The sequence below is a fragment of the Anas platyrhynchos genome, chromosome 1 (genome assembly GCF_047663525.1).
Source record: "Anas platyrhynchos isolate ZD024472 breed Pekin duck chromosome 1, IASCAAS_PekinDuck_T2T, whole genome shotgun sequence".
NCBI classification, from domain to species: Eukaryota; Metazoa; Chordata; class Aves; order Anseriformes; family Anatidae; genus Anas; species Anas platyrhynchos.
The window spans coordinates 279,188-296,849 of record NC_092587.1 but is presented as its reverse complement, the minus strand read 5'-3'; the positions used below and the strand labels follow the sequence as shown (position 1 = coordinate 296,849).

General features: G+C 46.0%; 2 protein-coding genes across 4 annotated transcripts; one reads left to right on the top strand and one right to left on the bottom strand.

Annotated features, from left to right (window-relative positions):
- Positions 1-119: 119 nt before the first annotated feature.
- On the bottom strand, positions 120-9,981 carry RABL2B (RAB, member of RAS oncogene family like 2B). Of its 2 annotated transcripts, none has more exons than XM_027462057.3 (8): positions 9,790-9,981; positions 9,669-9,698; positions 9,389-9,468; positions 4,317-4,396; positions 3,235-3,346; positions 1,204-1,301; positions 858-941; positions 120-564 (listed from the first exon to the last, which is right to left on the bottom strand). In XM_027462057.3, exons 1-8 carry the CDS (start codon positions 9,894-9,896, stop codon positions 484-486), a joined length of 672 nt encoding a protein of 223 aa, XP_027317858.2. In that variant the 5' UTR covers positions 9,897-9,981; the 3' UTR covers positions 120-483. The 2 variants fall into 2 exon arrangements, with proteins under 2 accessions (XP_027317858.2, XP_027317860.1); XM_027462059.3 differs by having other exon boundaries at positions 9,800-9,963.
- Positions 9,959-13,269, top strand: NME6 (NME/NM23 nucleoside diphosphate kinase 6). 2 transcript variants are annotated; one of them, XM_027462032.3, is made up of 6 exons: positions 9,959-10,116; positions 10,209-10,311; positions 10,403-10,442; positions 10,866-11,026; positions 11,292-11,469; positions 12,987-13,269. In XM_027462032.3, exons 1-5 carry the CDS (start codon positions 10,027-10,029, stop codon positions 11,456-11,458), a joined length of 561 nt encoding a protein of 186 aa, XP_027317833.2. In that variant the 5' UTR covers positions 9,959-10,026; the 3' UTR covers positions 11,459-11,469; positions 12,987-13,269. The 2 variants fall into 2 exon arrangements, with proteins under 2 accessions (XP_027317833.2, XP_027317829.2); XM_027462028.3 differs by having other exon boundaries at positions 11,292-13,269.
- Positions 13,270-17,662: the final 4,393 nt, after the last annotated feature.

Genomic DNA, 17,662 nt, shown 5'->3' with positions numbered 1-17,662 from the left:
GCTAACAGGGTGGACTGAGAGTCAGCACTGGCTAGGTTGTGAAATGAATGGGGAGGGCTGGCAGTTGAACTCTACAGTAATTGGACTGCCTTGTAAAAAAAGTGCAAGAAGAATCCAAGTTCAAACCTTTGAAAAAATTTTAGTGTTTGTTTTCTCCAGTAGATACTACTAAAGCATCTGGGTAGGTCCCTTCTCTGCAGGTCCAGCAGTGGCTTAGCTCTCCCAGCAAGCTTTGCCTTGAAGAAGCATGCAGTAACTCGTAACAGTGTGGATACTTCACCCTTTCCTTGACCGTGATGTGCAGGAGGTTAGGGCCCAGTCAACGAAGGTCATGGTCAGGCCCCCACAAGAAGGAGAAAGGCCCAGCTGCCCATCACCAGAGTTCTCATGGCATGAGAAAAATTGCTTTTCTCTGTGGAGGACAGCTCTAACTAGCCCCTGACAACTGGAGCAGAGAGAAATGATAGACTCAGGGTCTGGTCCTTAGGCAGATGGGGGCTTCTCTTCAGGAAAGCTCTCTTCTTTATCCGACAAATTCTCACTCTTCTTCTCAAGGTCAAAGCTCTGGAAAGAAGTAGGACAAGGAAATGCTGAAAATCATGACAGCTAAACTCTGCTGTGATTCTTTCAAGCTCAGTCTAGAGCAACATGAGCTCTTCAGAAGGTTGCTACTTTGCCCCTTCCAACCTAGATACGAGCAGCACACAAGCCTAGTGGTGTCACCAGCATAAGGCATATCTCTCCTTCCTGCAAAGTTTCACCCTTTGGTATAAATTCTGCTTTTACTGAGGGGCAAAAGGGCAGAGTTACTAACCATTTAAAAGAGGAAGGAGTGCAGGAAGTAGGGCCTTTCTTACCTCCAGTTCTCGCATGACCTCATCCATGAAATCTCCTGAATTCTGTTTATAAGCAACTGCCAGTTTGATAGCATCATTGAAGAGCTGATGAGAAGGAGAACACTTGTCACTCAAAGCAAAGGGCACTGGGTTTCTTTAATATGTGGAAACTGCACCCATACCCCAAGGAAAAACAAACAAACAAACAAAAAACCACTCTACAGCTACCTCTAGTTATCATGACTGTCATGAGTAGCCAAGCAGAAGTACTAGCACATTTTCTATTCTCTGTGCCTACAGCAGTCTCCATGTCCTTGGACTGTACAGAGAGGTCTCACAGACACTGAGCCAAACAGCTGTGTTTTACCTTCACTACATTAGTGCCATCTGCAGCAGACACAAAGTAAAAGGGTAAACTGAACTTCCGAGCAAAGTTGAAATTTTTCTGGGTCACCTTCATATCCGCTGGAGGAAAAAAAGGAAAAATGGTCATTAAAGTATCACTGTAGGCAGAATGTCAACATATGCAGGGATGATGGAACAGATGGAGACCAGAGTCTGATTTAGCTGTCATGGCCTGGTCTCTGCAGTACAAGGTCAGGTGAAGCCAGAGGGTTTTAAAAGCAACAGCAGACAATTGGCAAGAAGACAAAAAAAAAGGAAAGAGCTCTTGTTGCTTTATCGACGGTGTTTTACTGCATTATAGATAGATTCTGATGTGCTATAAATGCATAATGTTTTGCAGCTCAGAACATATCAGCTCACTCGCTTTGCAGCAACTATGAATATTTTCTAGGTACATCCCTGTGATTTTGCTGTGTGTCCATGAGACCTGGATACCACTGGCAGCACAAACCATGCCTCTCCTTCCAGTTTGGGTGTTTTAACCATACTTGCTCACTGCCCTTATGTTATGTAACCTATATTACTGTGAATCAAAGACAAACTCACAAATGAATAATGTACATTTTGTACAAGTGTACAAATGACTCAACTGTTATATATGTATATATATATTTTTTTACTTAGCAGGCAATTAGGTCCAGCTACTCCAACATCAGTAGGCCAGAGGCTTTCAGTTTTGGAATAAATTTACTTCATATTTATAGAACATGCTGACACAGCAGTAACAGCTCAAAGTTTTGACTAACAGACAGCTTGTATGCACAGAAGGAGGATGACTCCAGACAATCTTGCCTCTCTCACAGAAGCAACAGCTGAAGTAGTTCAGACCAAACACCTGCCAGTGAGCACTGCCCAGGCAGCCACTCTCTACCTCCTTGCAGGAAGCTGGCTCCACCATTTCACAGGCTGGGTCTGTGTTAAGAATGATCGTTTCCTTGTCCTGATGGAATACAGCAAAGGCAAGGGAGAAGACTTTCTTGGAGCAGTGTCCACTCTCATGTAGAACACTAGGAGCAGGATTCATCTACACAGAAGTAGTATCTATAATATGACTGTCAACAGCAAGTTCTTTTGTCTGGACTTCCTGTACAGTCCATGCAATCAATGGATTGAAGGTTAACTTGATACATCCTGTAGGAAAGGCTTTTCTTAGGTAAGATCATCATAGCCTAAACCGCACCACTGAATCAAATGAACTTCCACAAACTGCAGTGGGAGCCCAGACACCTTATTCAGATGGAGACACCTATTCATAGCTGTGATGACTTTCCACCATGAATGTCAGCAAGGATGCCCCTGTCTGACATGGTACTTTACAGAAAAACAATAGAGAAGGAGACTGTGGACCTATGGATATGTCTTCTCTCTTAGATGCTGAGCAGAAAGCCAATGCGTTATGCACTCTCACGGAATGCAGAAGACAGATCACAACCTAAATAACAGCAGTTATGAAAGCCTAGCTAGCATTCCTAAGAGGAGGCAATCATCCAGTCATCTGCAGTAGAAGGTGAACAAGTTTTCCAGCAGGTATATTTAGATACTGTGGCATGGAAGAGTCCCATGGAAACCTGCACACTAAATTAGCAATGCAAAGGCATTTACTGACTGCATCAGGGAAAGCCGCAGAATAGATCGTGCTCCTTTTCCACCAAGACATCCTATAATTTTTGACTAAGTACTGCTCCAGCTTTTGTGTACTTGCTGAATGAAATGGGCAGCATGGCAAGGACAGAATTGGAAGGACATCGCTTGAATAAACTTTAAATGGATCAAATTTGTATTTTAATTGCTAATAAAATAAGGACAAGAGCTTATAAGACACCATGAAGGGCTACAAGAGGACCCAGCTATTTATTTGGTAAAAGACAGCCCTTGAGGGACTAATATTCAAGAACTTATCTGGATCCAACAGATGAATGACATTCTTTTACAAATAGGTAAGAAGAGAATAACTTCACAATTCTGGGAGGCTAAAAGAGGAAGATATACTCACCATCAATTTTATTGGCTACCACAATGCAAGGGATCTCTGGGCGGAATTCTCTCAGCTCCTTGTACCAGCTGCTCAGGTTCTTGTAGGTGACTTTTCGCTGCACATCAAACACCTTCCAAAAAAGAACCAGCTATATCATGGGTCCAACAGCTCCTGATAAAACTACTGCACCAAACATATGTACAGCATCCATAAAATTTTCCCAGGAGGACATCAACATGGGAAACTGGCCTTTGTTAGAAAGCATGTAAGAGAATATGGAGAACATGCAGCAAGCCTTGAAATATGCAGCCAGCCCCGTTCTTTGCATGATGCAGGCAACAGTCCCCCATTTTCCTTTACATGCTTATTTCATTCAATTTCATTCAATGACACTTTATCACCCATGACGTATCACTGGGAAAGACCTGTTCTGCTAAGTCAATAGGGTCAGATGTGAGGCTTCTCTAATATAACAATTACATTAAAATATCAGTAAAGTTGACTGATGCTCACAAGTGATGAGATATAGTGAAAAGTTAGAGCACTAATACAGACCAAGAGATCTAAGTGGGTTAGGAGTCAGAAAAAAAAGCTCATTTGAGCTAGAAAAATGGGAAGCTCAAAGTATGTGAAACTAGTAACGGCAGAAGACCAGAAAAGAATATCTTATGTAGTACCCCTGCAGAACATATTAAAACAGTTTTGTACTACATAATTCAAAAGTGACATTGCAGAGCAACATTAGAGTGCCATTTCCTTCACATCACCTGACAGAACTGCTTCTAAAGAAATGCATTTAGTTGTACATATCACATTATTGGAAATGCAGTGATGAAAGAAAGGAAACTTAGAAGAAAGAAAACCCAGGGAATGCAGTATTAGTGCTATCTGGAAAGATACAAGAAAGGTAAACATACACAACTACACTGGCTTTATCTGGTGAGAGAAGAGGAAACAAAGTAGGAAAGTTTTTTAAAACAACTGGAAGAGACAAGAAATATAGGACAGTACAATTGGAAAAAGTAACATACAGGTCAAGTATCAACTGGGACACCATCAGCCAAAATTCCAAGAGATCGCAGCTGGGACACTACCCTTACCATTATACAAGCATGAGCTTTATGGTAATAGGATGCATGCATACTCTGGAACCTCTCTTGTCCAGCTGTGTCCCAGAAATCTATAAGACAGAAAAACAAACAAACAAACAAACAAAAAACAAGCTGGGGATGATACAATGCCCTAAGTTCTGTTTTCCTTAGGACTTAAATCCAGGATGCAAAGACAGAATCACAGAATCGCAGAATTTCTAGGTTGGAAGAGACCTCAAGATCATCAAGTCCAACCTCTGACCTAACACTAACATGAAACCATATCCCTAAGCTCTACATCTAAATGTCTTTTAAAGACCTCCAGGGATGGTGACTCCACCACCTCCCTGGGCAGCCCATTCCAATGTCTCACAACCCTTTCGGTAAAGAAGTTCTTCCTAACATCTAACCTAAAACTCCCCTGGCGCAACTTAAGCCCATTCCCCCTCGTCCTGTCACCAGACACGTGGGAGAACAGACCAACCCCCACCTCACTACAGCCTCCTTTAAGGTACCTGTAGAGAGCGATAAGGTCGCCCCTGAGCCTCCTCTTCTCCAGGCTGAACAAGCCCAGCTCCTTCAGCTGCTCCTCGTAGGACTTGTTCTCCAGGCCCCTCACCAGCTTCGCTGCCCTTCTCTGGACTTGCTCATGCACCTCGATGTCCTTCTTGTAGCGAGGGGCCCAAAACTGAACACAGTACTCGAGGTGCGGCCTCACCAGAGCCGAGTACAGGGGGACCTGCCTATCTACTCAGGGTCACACATTAGGTTTCACCTCACTAATCTGAAACATTCCAGTACCAAGAAATCATGCAAAACTAGGATATTTTCTTAGCTGCACCATTGGTATAAACATTCTAGCAAAAGAGAAGTCATCAGATAAGAACAATAAGATAAAGCTAGTCAAAGGAGAAAAGAGTAGTAACAACGTATGGTACTTTGTCACTAGAGACGGCAATAGAAAAAAATATCCAAATGTCTTGAGACAGCTTGATTTCTTACATCTGTGTAAATCTGTGTTAGCCAGGTGCCTGCTAAATGAAATGTTCCATTGACTGTCTCCCAGACAGTCTGAATCTGCTCCTTCCAAGGGCACAACTGCTTCTAAAATTTTGAAGTTAGCCTGAGACAGATGGGTCCCAATTCATTAAGTACCTTGTATACTAGGTATCATGAAGCATACCTGAACAGTCATCAATATTTTAATGCCATTTTCTGTTTGTGTGCCTCAAGTAGAGATTTTTCACCCTCCTTTTGCTGGATTTATGGGCTAAAATTTGTGTCTTATATGTTGTATAAATTTATGCAGCTTCAAGTAAGAACCACTAGATGTAGTTATGCTGTCAGCTAGACTGAAGCACACCAGTCTCCATAAAGACTATTATGCCAGTAACTGGGAATAAGGTTCCACTAAGGGAACCTTAGTGTCTACTTTGTATTGCAAGACAGGTTAGTTTCTGAGTAGATACTGTATCTGACTTTCTGGATGGTAACTTCTTAAACTGCCCAAAATATAGGCAAGTATTCAACAGACTATATTTGCATTCATTCAAATGAATGGGTAGTTTTGCTTAGCTTCTAAAATTGCTTGATTCTTTCAATGTGCCATTCCAGAATCCTCACTTGCACTCACTTAGGCGATCAGCTCCAGGCAGGCATGTTCTGTATGCATCATACAAGGGTGTTTCCTGAGCCAGGGAAGCCCCGGGGGAGTACAGAGACCTGCTGGGGGCTAGCAGCTGGGGTGAGAGCAGCTGCCAAGGTGTGGGCAGGCCAGCAGTGACAGCAGCCACCCCTCACACCCCCATAAGCAGCCCCTCAGGAGCACAGTGTGGCAGTTGGCGCAGGAGGGTGCCCCATTCCACTGGCTGAGTGGGAGGCATTGAGAACACCTTAACCCTGCAGTCAGGCTCTATTCCCTGCCCATCTGCACAGGCCACGGGTGCTCACCTTGCCTGATCCTCAGGGCAGAATGGTGGGCACTTGTCTCAGGGCAAAGGCCGTGGGTCTGGCTGCGCAGTCTGTGCTGTCTGCCCTAGCAGTGGATGATGCTTCCACCAAGACAGAGCTACTGAAAGGTGAGGCTGCAGTGCAGACTTCTGACTGCATGAAAAGCCTAGATCTTTCCCTTGGGGCAGGCACAGGTGGCAGAACTGCCTGCGAAAGGTAGGAGGACCTCCAGCACCGGCTGGCTGAGCTGCAGTAGGCAGTGAGACGGCTGCATAGCATCAGGGAGGCTGAGGAGTTGGATAGTTGGATCCTAGCACAGTCTGCAGGGGACTCAGCACACAGCCAAACAGCCCAAAACTCCCTCACTGTCACTCACTGAAGGGAGTGAGACCAATAACACTGGAGAGTGCACACCTTCAGGGCTATGACTTCATTGGCTTTATGGAGACCATGGGATGGCTCCCATGACTGGAGTGTTAATAGAAGGATACAGGCTCTTCAGGAAGGACAGGCAGGGGAGGCGAGGGGGAGGCATCACCCTCCATGTCAATCAGCAGCTGGAGTGATGGAGCTCTGCCTGGGGATGAATGAGGAGCTGAGAGCTTATGGGTCAGGATTACAGGGAGGGCAGGGACAGGTGACATTATAGAGGGAGTCTGCTACAGGCCACCTGATCAGGAAGACCAAGCAGATGAGGTCCTCTATAGACAGATAGAAGCAGCCTCACTTTCACAAGCCCTGGTTCTCATGGGGGACTTCAACCGCCACATTATCTGTTGGAGGGACAGCACAGCAGGGCATAGGCAATCCAGGAGGTTTTAGGAATGCATTGATGACAACTTCCTTCTCCAAGTGACAAAAGAGCCCCTGAGGAGAGGTGCATTGCAGACTTCATTCTCACCAACAAGGAGGGGCTGGTGGAGAATGTGAAACTCAAGGGCAGGCTTGGCTGCAGTGACTGTGAAATGGTGAAGTTTTGGATCCAGAGAGCAGCAAGGAGGGAGCACAGCAAGCTTGCTACCCTGGACTTTGTGAGAAACAGACTTTGCCCTTTTCGGGGATCTGCTTTGTAGAGTACTATGGGAGAAAGTCCTGGAAAGAAGAGGAGCCCAAGAAAGCTGGTTAATATTCAATGGTCACCTCCTCCAAGCTCAGAAGCAATGCCTTCCAACAAGGAGGAAATCAGGCAAAAATGGATGTACATGGAGGTTCTGGCCAAACTCAAACAGAAAAAGGAGACCTTGTGCTGTCTTATAGTACAGATACTGGTTGTTTAAGAATTGCAGCATTTCCTAACTCAAAGCAATGATATACACTAGCAAGTCTGATGAAGGATCATCTCTAATTTTGTAAACCATATTTCAGTCATGAACCAACTGAACAGAATTCAGAGGAAGCATCAAGAATCACCAGAGATCTATCCTGTGAAAAAGGCAGAATAAACTGAGGTTATTTAGCCTAAAATGGTGAAGAAATAAAGGGAAAAGCTACAACACTCAAACATGTGGAAAACTGATGCAAGCAGAAAGGGGAAAAAACTTTTCTAGTGCCCAGGAAACATAGAAAATAACTGTTTTACCTTGGATAGAGAAGATTCACACTGAATGTCAAGAAGCTTTCTAGAAGTAAGGACATGTATATTGGAATAGATGACCTGAGCAGTCTTAATCGTTAAAAGTCTTTGACTAAATGAAATAGGTAAGTATCCATGAAGAGTGTCATTAAGTAAAGAATTTCCCCTGTATAGAGATGTGCTAGATGACATCTCACAGTCCCTTTCAGAGCTGTGGTTTCTGAAAATGCAGAAATTGTAGTGACACAAGCAGCAGTACAGAAGTTCAGTGCTTTCATACTAATGGACAGCTAAGTTCTACCATGCCACTCTCTCACTCCCTTCCTCAAACGAACAAGGGGAGAAAATATGATGAAAAAAGGCTTATGGGTTCAGATAAGGACAAGGAGTTTGCTCACCAATTACCATCATGGGCAAAACAGACTCACCACGGGAAGATTAATGTAACCTTATTGCCTACTGCTAACAAATTACAGCAGTGAGAACTAAAACCAAATTAAAAACACCTTCCCCCACCATCCACCCTCTTCTACATCTTCTGCCTGAGCTGTGCAGAGGAAGGGGGACTGGGGGTTGCATTCAGTCCATAACACTTCCTCTCTGCCATTCCTTCGTCTTCACTGTCCTCCCCTGCCCCCCAGCATGGGGTCCCTCCCATGGGATGCATGCTTCTTGAAATGATCCTAGGCTTCCTGCAGCCTGCAGTTCTTCAAGAACTGGTCCGGTATGGGTCTGTACCATGGGCAGCAGCTCCCACCAGCCCTCCTGATCCAATGGGGGCTTTTCTCTGAAGGCTGCAGTTCCAGCCTAGAGTCTGCTCCACCATGGAGATCTGCTACACCATGGAGATCAGTACACCATAGGCTGCAGGGGGACAGCCTGCTCCACCATGGTCCTCCATGAGCTTCCAAGTATCTTCTGCCCCAGCACCTGGAGCACTTCTTCCCCTCCTTCACTGACCTTAGTGTCTGCAAGGCTGTTTCTCTCACTTTTTCTCACTCCTCTCTCCCAGCTGCTGTAGCACAGCAGTTTTTTTTCCTTTCTTAAATCTGCTCTTCCAGAGGCACAAATAGCATTGCTCATTGGCTGAGCTCTGGCCAGCGGCAGGTCCCTTTTGGAGCCAGCTGAAACTGGCTCTTATCTAACATGGGGTAGCTTCTCAGCTCTTCCCACAGAAGCCACCCCTTTGTGTCCCATCCCTTCCCCCAGCTACCAAAACCTTGCAATGTAAACCTGTCACACAGAACCACAAACTGTTTGTGCTTTGAAGGGACTTCTGTTAGAAGGGGGAGTGACAGAGGGGCACAGTGGAGCTTGCCTGTTTATCAGTGTGAAACCACTGCAATTCTGTGATTCTGATTCTTTCATTCTCCCATTTCCCTGACTTCTACAAATTGCCATTTGGCATCTCTTTGCCCATTGCAAGCACCTCCCCTGCCGTATTTTTGGGTCTCCGTACCGCTGCGTATGCCAGCAGCACCATCGGCGTCCCCCTCTCTCCACAGAGCCGGCACCGCCCCGTCCCCGCGGATCCCCGGCCAGGGCACTCCCCGCTTACCCACTAGGACCGGCTTCCCGTCCACGCGAGCGCGGTGCTTGTACAGCGTCAGGGCGAAGGTGGAGAGCTGCTGGGGGCGGCTGCGACCGCGTTAAGGAGCCGACGGAGGTGCACCTCCCCTCACCGCGCAGCGACCGCCGGCACAGGGCCGCCGCAGCTCCCCGGGCCGGACCCGCCGCCCTGCCCTGCCCCGCCCCGCCCCTCCCCACAGCCCGGCCGGCTGAGGGGCGGCCCCGGCGGCACGACTGGGAATGGAGGGTCCCGAGCGGCGCGTGGATACAATCCGTCGAGCAGGAACCTCTCCAGCAGCCTGCGGAAAGAGAACGGCGCAGGGTGAGGCCGCGGCCCCCTCACCACCCGCGAGGCCCGGCCGGGCGGCGGGCACCGGCGCGGCCACACACTTGGACTTGCCCACGGCGCTGTCGCCCAGGCAGATGATCTTCACGGCCTCCTCGGCGCCGGCCGCGGCCTCCTCCCGGGCCTGCTCCGACGCCGCCGCCTCCGCCATGGCGCCGCCTCCGCGTCCCCGCTGCTACGCGACACGGGCCGCCCGCCCCGCCGCCCGCCCCGCCGCCCGGCGCCGCCCCCGCGGCAGCCGTCACGCGATCGCGCAGAGGTCCCGGTAGCGGCGGAAGGCGATGGCGGCGGCGGGGCGCTGCGCGAGGCCGCTGCAGCTGACGCTGGCGCTGCTGAAGCCGGACGCCGTGGCCCACCCGCTGGTGCTGGAGGTGAGGGCCGGGGGGGCCGGGCCGGGCCGCCCGCGCCGGGCCGCCTCGCCCGCCTCGCCCGCCCATCCGCCGCGCCTCTGCCTGCCTTACAGGCCGTGCACGAGGTCATCCTCAGCAACCGGTTCCTCATCGTGCGCGCCAAGGAGCTGCGCTGCGGGCGGGAGGAGAGCCGCCGCTTCTACCGGGAGCACGCGGGTAGGCGGCCCGCGGGTGGCTCGCGGCTCCGGGGCCGGCGGGCCTGGCCGCTGGGCCGGGCCGCGTGACTCCAGGCGCCTTTCTCCCGCAGGGCGGTTCTTCTACCAGCGGCTGGTGGAGTTCATGGCCAGGTACCTGCTGCGGCTGCGGGCGGGCAGCGCGGGGCGCCAGGAGGGAGCTTGCTTCGCATAGCAGGCGGACCCTTGCCTCGCCTGAGCATTCCTGCATCCCGAGGGGCCCACCTCAGCGTGGGACGCGTCTCACACGGCGCTTGTGATGTGCTGAGGGGTGGGCAGATAGCAGGGATCAACTGCAGGAACGGCATCCCCGGTGTTTTGGGTTGTCATCACCCGGGAGGAGGTCACGCTCACGGTCTGTTTCCAAGCCATGGTCTTATTTGCTGGTGTTGTGGTGGATCTGTGTCTTTTCTCAGAGAACACTGCGCTGCAGTTACATTATTTCGCTTCTTGGAGCTTGTCATATTTATAAGAACGAGAAAGCTATACCCTGTTGTAACCTTACCTATTTCTGCTCTTTCCTTGTCCTTTTCTCAGTGGCCCTATGTGGGCTTATATCTTGGCCCATGAGAATGCAATCTCCCTCTGGAGAACCCTGATGGGACCCACCAAGGTATTCCGAGCCCGACACAGTGTCCCAGATTCCATCCGAGGAGCTTATGGCCTCACTGACACCAGGAATACCACTCATGGCTCAGGTAGGCTTTCTTGGCCGAGTGCTGGGTGGGACTAGAGATCAGTGGGGAGTGAATGATGGTGTTCTGTCTGCTTTTGTTTACTTTCTGTTCGAAGTGTCAAAATTCATGATTTGATCTCTCTTGCAGATTCCACGTGCACCTAGCCTGTTACAACCAAGCCTGGCACTTTTCTTTACATCCTCAGATTCTGCCCTTTCGTTTGAAACGTAGTGCATCTTTGAGGTGCAAGACTATCATCTCTCATCTTTTTCCTCTATTCTAACAGATTCACCAGCATCAGCCAGCAGAGAAATTGCCTTCTTCTTCCCAGAGTTCAATGAAGAGCTCTGGTACCAGCAGGAGGAGCCACATCTACGCTGTGGTCAGGTGTATTACAATGCAGAGGAGCGTGTTCACTGTGTATTCAAGGATGAAGAAACAGAGTTGACCTGAGTTACCTGGGGGTATGGCTTACTGATCAGGAAGTAGCTTCAAGCCACTCTGTTTGGGTCAGCCCCATAACAAGCTATAGAACCATGACATGTCATGAGGAGTGAAAGGGAAGGAAAGACCTAGTGCACATTACACAGAGCTGCTTGGGATTGTTGTTCATGCAGTGTGCAGGTTCTGGGACGCTTCAGAAAAAGCTTGTCTAGTACTTGGAGCAGTACTACAAGTTGATACAAATACATACCCATGCACTTCACCAATCCCTAAAGCACTTTGTGCATGAGCAGTACAGGTGAGTTCCTCAGAGGATTAGCTGGAAATGGGATTGCTATTTCCAATTATAGGTAGCTAGGGTATAAGCTCTGCCTTATACTAGGCTCCAGATTCTTTTTATTTACTCTGTTCTCTCAGTTCCTTAAGGAGGAAGAGGGGAAAAGGGAGGAAAAATGCAATGGTGAGCAGTGTAATAGTAACTCTTACGTCATTGCTTTCCTGGATCCAAGCTAAGAAAAGATTTTCTTCAGTCTTGCCGGCATGGTTTGAAGCTGTTTTCTAAATTAAAGCAGCATATTTGTCAGTTGAGTTTAGTCTGGACTAACAAACCTGCAGCACATCCTGTAGAAGTTACAGAAAGATGTGGAACAGTCTGGTGACTGTGAAGCATCTTATATTTTGTGCTTTTAGAGTTTCTGATCCATGAGGTTAGTACTTCTGGTGAAATTTGTTAGTGGCTCTTAAGGATGCAAATATTGTGAATCTATAATAAAGGTTAAAAAAGGGTAGTTGAATGCGGGTACACAGAAGCTGTAGAAGTTCTGCCTGGAGCTCTTTACATTAAGCCTTGTAACAAAATATCTAATGGCAACTCAAAGACTTAATTGCATACCCTAAGATTATGGGTTTGCTATGCACTGAAGCACTGAGTTTCATATCCTTTGTAAATTACATGGACAAAATCTTTCAGTCATCCTGATAATTGATAATAATACTATATGGTGGTGCATGAGTATGGTTTTGATGAGCATGGCAGAACCTTGCATAGTACATCTGTCTTCTTGTACTAATTTTGAGAATGTTTAATGCATTTAAACAGTCCCTTAATAGCTTCTTCCGATGCAGATTTTTTTTTTAATCAAGGTGCCATGTCATACAGAGTGAAATTTCTTTCATGTAATTTCAGATGCGCTGTATCATTGAAGATACGTTTGTAATGTACTTAGGACAACAAGCTTGTTTGCTTGAGGCCTTTTTCTGAAGTTTAACGTGACAAGTGTCAATGATAATAGTTGCTACAGCTCTGTTGACTTGAGCTCCAAATTAACCAGTGTGTTAGTTTCTCACGGATCAAAAGCAAGTTTCTCTTTGAGTAGTTTAAGACTAAGTTTAAGCTATGTGAAATCTTTGGCACTTGTTCAAAAAAAGTTAATTGTTCAAAGTGGTGCCATAGAGCTTCTTTGTTTAAGAATACAAACATTTTTTTTTCTTTCCTTACTATTATATGAGATTAAATGCAGCTGTTATTTTGTTTCAGGTACAGATCAAAAGGATCTGCTGACTATTTCTGCATTTTTGCTGCTTTTATTTTTACTAGCAGTGTCCAAAGGTGGATGTGTTCATGACTGAGTAAGAATTGATACAAGCCTGAAATCATGCTGTCCTGAATGCTACTGACAATTGATATTTTATTGGTTCCCTAAATTGAAGTTGTGCGTGTTTTTTCTTGCAACTATTAATCATTTTTTTCACCTTTCTTCTTTACAATGTGTTTTCTTTATTGGTTATTAATTTGGGATGTCATTAAATGATAATTCCTATCTCTTTGCTGTTCATTTTTTGTGTTTGTTTTTCATAATCATTTAAGGTTATTACATTTGGTGAAACTGATACACTGTCATGATGTTTTCACAGCATAACTAAGAGCTAACATTTACTAGTACTTAGATAGCTGCCAGTTGTTAATTTAGTATTAACATTTCTTTGGTCTAGCAAGACTGTACTTAAGCAGAGGTAGTCAGAACTGTCAAGTTCCATTTCCCCAGACAAGGTGTTTGTTTTGCAAAACAAAAGATGTTCTGTGGAATTTATCAGGAGAGCTAATATTGAAATTAGATGTTAATTAGATGTTAGATACAAGGGGTAATGTCAAAAATATTTTTTTAATGTCTAAGGTAGCCTTTGGATTTGAGACGACAGCAAATGCTTATTTTGAGGGCTCTATTGGCATCCTTTCTGCTTTTTCACCCTTCCTTGTAAGAGCTTGAGATTTTAATTTTTTTTCCACTACTTTTCTAGTGACAGTTAGCATCTATATTGTACACTGGTGCCTTCTGGTTCTCTGATGATGAGTCACCTTTGATTTTGTAACTTACAGTGATTTTTAAATCAAAACAACCTATACCCTTTCTCAGTCTTCTTTTCTTGCTCCCCCATTCCCCGTCCTTAATCTATCTTTAAAGAATAATCAATTCAACTTGTGCTGTATTTTTTTTTATATTTTTTTTGCACTTGAGTCAAACACCTCTTAAGAAATCTTGGTAATGCCTGGCATATGCTATTTCTTCTTCCATACTGATTTTCAGTTTCTTTATTTGAACTCCAAATGTTCTGGTTTAAAATATTACAGGCAAATTATCTGAATGTTGGTTTAGCTTAATTTTGCAATGTTTCATGCTGCAACGTTCTGACGCACAGTAGACAATTGTATGTCTGTTGTTGTTGTCCACTTCTTAAAAAGGCTTAAGCACCTTCAGCCTCTTGTTTATTCATGCCTGAATAACAGTATATATCTGAATATTAGGTATTCAACACCTAGTGGTACTTGAATATGAGACTGAGATGTTTAACCAGTTTGCTCACTGTGGAGGGGATGCTCTGGTATTTCATAAAAATACTGCAGTCTTTTAAGTATAACTTGACCAACAAATTGCTTAGCTCCCATACTTCTTGGAGTAAGGATATGGGATAGATTTCTGAAAGTTATCTATAATTTCTTTTCTCTGGAAAAAAATAACTACTGTCATTTTTAATGTAAGTATGGAGCTTCAACAACAGCTTGTAGAATTGACTTCTCTTTTCTTAGGTGTTCTGTGGAAAATGTAGAAGTCGGGTTTTGTTTCATAGAATCACAGAATGTCTAGGTTTGGAAGGGTATTTAAAGATCATCTAGTTTCAGCTGCCTGCCATGGCCTGGGACACCTTCCACTATACCAGGTTGCTTAAAGCCCCATCCAGCCTGGCCTTAAACACTTCCAGGGATGGGTTATTCATAACTTCTCTGGGCAACGTGTTCCAGTGCCTCTGAGTAAAGAATTTATTCCCAATATCTAACCTAAATCTTCACTCTTTCAGTTTAAAACCATCAGTCCTTGTCCTGTCACTACATGCCCTGACAGAGAGTCCCTCCTTTTTTCTTGTAGGCCCCCTTTAGGTAATGGAAGGCCCCAATTCCTTCAGCTTGTCTTCGTAGGAGAGCTTCTCCATCCCTCTGATCATCCTCATGGCACTCTCTGGACTCATTCTAACAGGTCCATGTCTTTCTTGTGCTCGGTCCTAAGAGCTGAATGCAGTACTCCAGATGTAGTCTCTCAAGAACAGAGTAGATGGGGAGAATCACCTCTGTCATCCTGCTGGCCATGATGCTTCTGATGCAGCCTAGGATACAGTTGGCTTTCTGGTCTGCAAGCATACATTGCTGACTACTGTTGAGCTTCTCATCAACCAACACCCCTAAGCCTGTTTTGACAGGGCTGTTTTCAATCCACTCACCACCCAGCCTGTATTCATGCTTGAGGTTGCCTTGACCCAGATTGAGGACCTTGCACTTGGCCTTGTTGAACTTCATTGTGTTAACTTGGGCCCACCTCTCAACCCAGCCAGTCCCTCTGGGGTAGATGATGTCAGTTGCTCTTCTCTGATCTGCCGATGCTGTAACCCCATTGTAGAAGGCCACCAGATTTGTCAAGCATGATCTGCCCATAGTGAAGCCATGTTGGCTGTCACCAATTACCTTTTTTTTTCATGTGCCTTTAGCATATTTTCCAGGAGGATCTGCTCCATGATCTTGCCAAGCAGATGTGGCACTGACAGTCTTCCTTTTGTCACCAATATGCGTATAGGAACCTTTCCTGTTCTTGATGTTCAGGTCTAAATTTAATTCAAATTGGAGTTTAGCTTTCCTAACCTGATCCCTGGCTGATTAGACAATATCTCTATCCCTCCTAGGCTCCATGCCTTTGTTTCCACCCTCTGTCTGCCTTCTTTTTCTGTTTTAGTTTGGTCAAGATCTCCTTTCTGCAGTGCTGGACACGTTTGAACTTCAATATGAACTTGAATCAAAGGCAGCCGAGTGGTATATTACAAATGATATCTCTAATGTGTTTTTCTCCATCCCTTTGGCAGCACTGTGCAAGCCACAGTTTGCTTTCACTAGGTGGGGCATCTAGTACACCTGGAATCAACTGCCCCAGGGGTGGAAACACTGCTGTACCCTTTGCCATGGACTGATTCAGACTACACTGGAACAGGGGGAAGCTCTTGAACGCCTGCAATACATCAGTGACATCATTGAGTGGGGCAACACAGCAGCAGAGGTTTTTGAGAAAGGAAAGAAAATAATATAAATTTTCCTGAAAGCTGGTTTTACCATTAAATAGAGTAAGATCAAGGGACCTCTAGAGGAAATCCAGTTCTTGGGGGTAAAATGGCAGGCCGGATGTTGCCACATTCCAACAGCTGTGATCAACAAAATAACTGTTTTGTCTCTGTCAACTAGCAAAAAGGAAGCATAAGCTTTCTTAGGCCTTGTGGGATTCTGGAGAATGCATGTTCCAGGCTACAGACAGCTTGTGAGTCCTCTGTATCGAGTGAGTCAAAAGAGGAACTACTTTTAGTGGAGCCCCAAGATAAAACAGGCCTTTGAACAAATCAAACGAAGTAATAGCTCATGCGGTAGCCCTTGGTCCTGTCCATACAAGATCAACTGTGCAAAATGTATTTTATGCTGTATGCTGCAGCTGGGGAACATGGCCTCACCTGGAGCCTCTGGGGGGAGAAAAACAAACAAACAGCAACAAAAAATAAAAACTTGAGGTCAATCACTGGGTTTCTGGAGCTAGGGCTATCAAGGATCAGAAGCCAATTACACTCCAAGTGAAAGGGAAATACTAACAGCATATGAGGGTATTCAAGCTGCTTCAGAAGTTGCCAAGAGGAGCTGTGCTTCTGTACCGTCACAGCTACCTGTGTTTCACTGGAAGTTTGAAAGGAGAATCCTCACTATATGTCATGCAACCAACACTGCATGGAGTAAGTGGGTAGCATTAATTCCGCAGCAGGCTTGAATGGGGAAACCCAACTGCCCAGGAATCCTGGAAGAGAACATGGACTGGCCGGAAGGCAGAAATCTTGGAGTATCAACCAAAGAGTAACTTGTGCCATAGAAACACCACCATATAATGAGTTGACAGAAGATGGAAAGTATGTATTATTCACTGACAGATCCTGTTGTGTGTTTGGGAGCTATCAGAAGTAGAAAGCTGCTGTGTGGAGTCCCCTGCTATGAGCTGTAGATGCCATGGAAGGGGAAAGTGAGTTGAGTCAGTATGCAGAAGTGAAAGCCATCCAACTGGCTCCAAAAATTGCTGAAAGAAAAAAGTGGATAGTATTCTATCTCTACGCTGACTCATGGATGGTGCCAAATGCCCTGTGGGGGTGGCTGCAGCAGTGGAAACAGAGCAGCTGGTAGTGCACAGAGGTAAACTTACCTGCTCTGTGGCAAAGTATTGCTGCCTGGGTAGAGAACCTGGCCATAAAGGTGTGTCACATAGATGCTCACATGCTCAAGAGTCGTGCCATGAAAGAATATCAGAATAATGAAAAAGTGGATTGAGCTTTGAAAATTAAAGTGTCTCAGATGGACCTGGGCATACAGGTGAGATGCTTGTAGCTCGATGGGCCCATGAAACATCAGGACATCTGGGGAGGGATGCCACACACCATTAAGGCCATCACACAAGTCATGTGAGCTGCGATGAGGCAAGCCATGAGAGTAATGTTCTCCCTGGAATAGGGGGCAGTGTCTAGGATTTTGATATGGTGAGGCCAGGCAAATTGACTATATTGGACTGGACCACTCCCACAAACTTGTCAAGGCAAATGTTACATACTCACCATGGTAGAAACAACTAACGGGTGGCTGGAAACACATCC

Excerpts from the sequence above, each read along its gene's own strand:
- RABL2B (XM_027462057.3), bottom strand. The coding sequence starts at position 9,896 with ATGGCGGAGGCGGCGGCGTCGGAGCAGGCCCGGGAGGAGGCCGCGGCC. Across the intron at positions 1,302-3,234 it reads GGTAGCCAATAAAATTGATG|CGGATATGAAGGTGACCCAG; the intron begins GTGAGTATATCT and ends TTTTTCCTCCAG. Across the intron at positions 942-1,203 it reads ATGGCACTAATGTAGTGAAG|CTCTTCAATGATGCTATCAA; the intron begins GTAAAACACAGC and ends CCTTCTCATCAG.
- NME6 (XM_027462032.3), top strand. The coding sequence starts at position 10,027 with ATGGCGGCGGCGGGGCGCTGCGCGAGGCCGCTGCAGCTGACGCTGGCG. Across the intron at positions 10,312-10,402 it reads CTTCTACCGGGAGCACGCGG|GGCGGTTCTTCTACCAGCGG; the intron begins GTAGGCGGCCCG and ends TTTCTCCCGCAG. Across the intron at positions 11,027-11,291 it reads GAATACCACTCATGGCTCAG|ATTCACCAGCATCAGCCAGC; the intron begins GTAGGCTTTCTT and ends CTATTCTAACAG.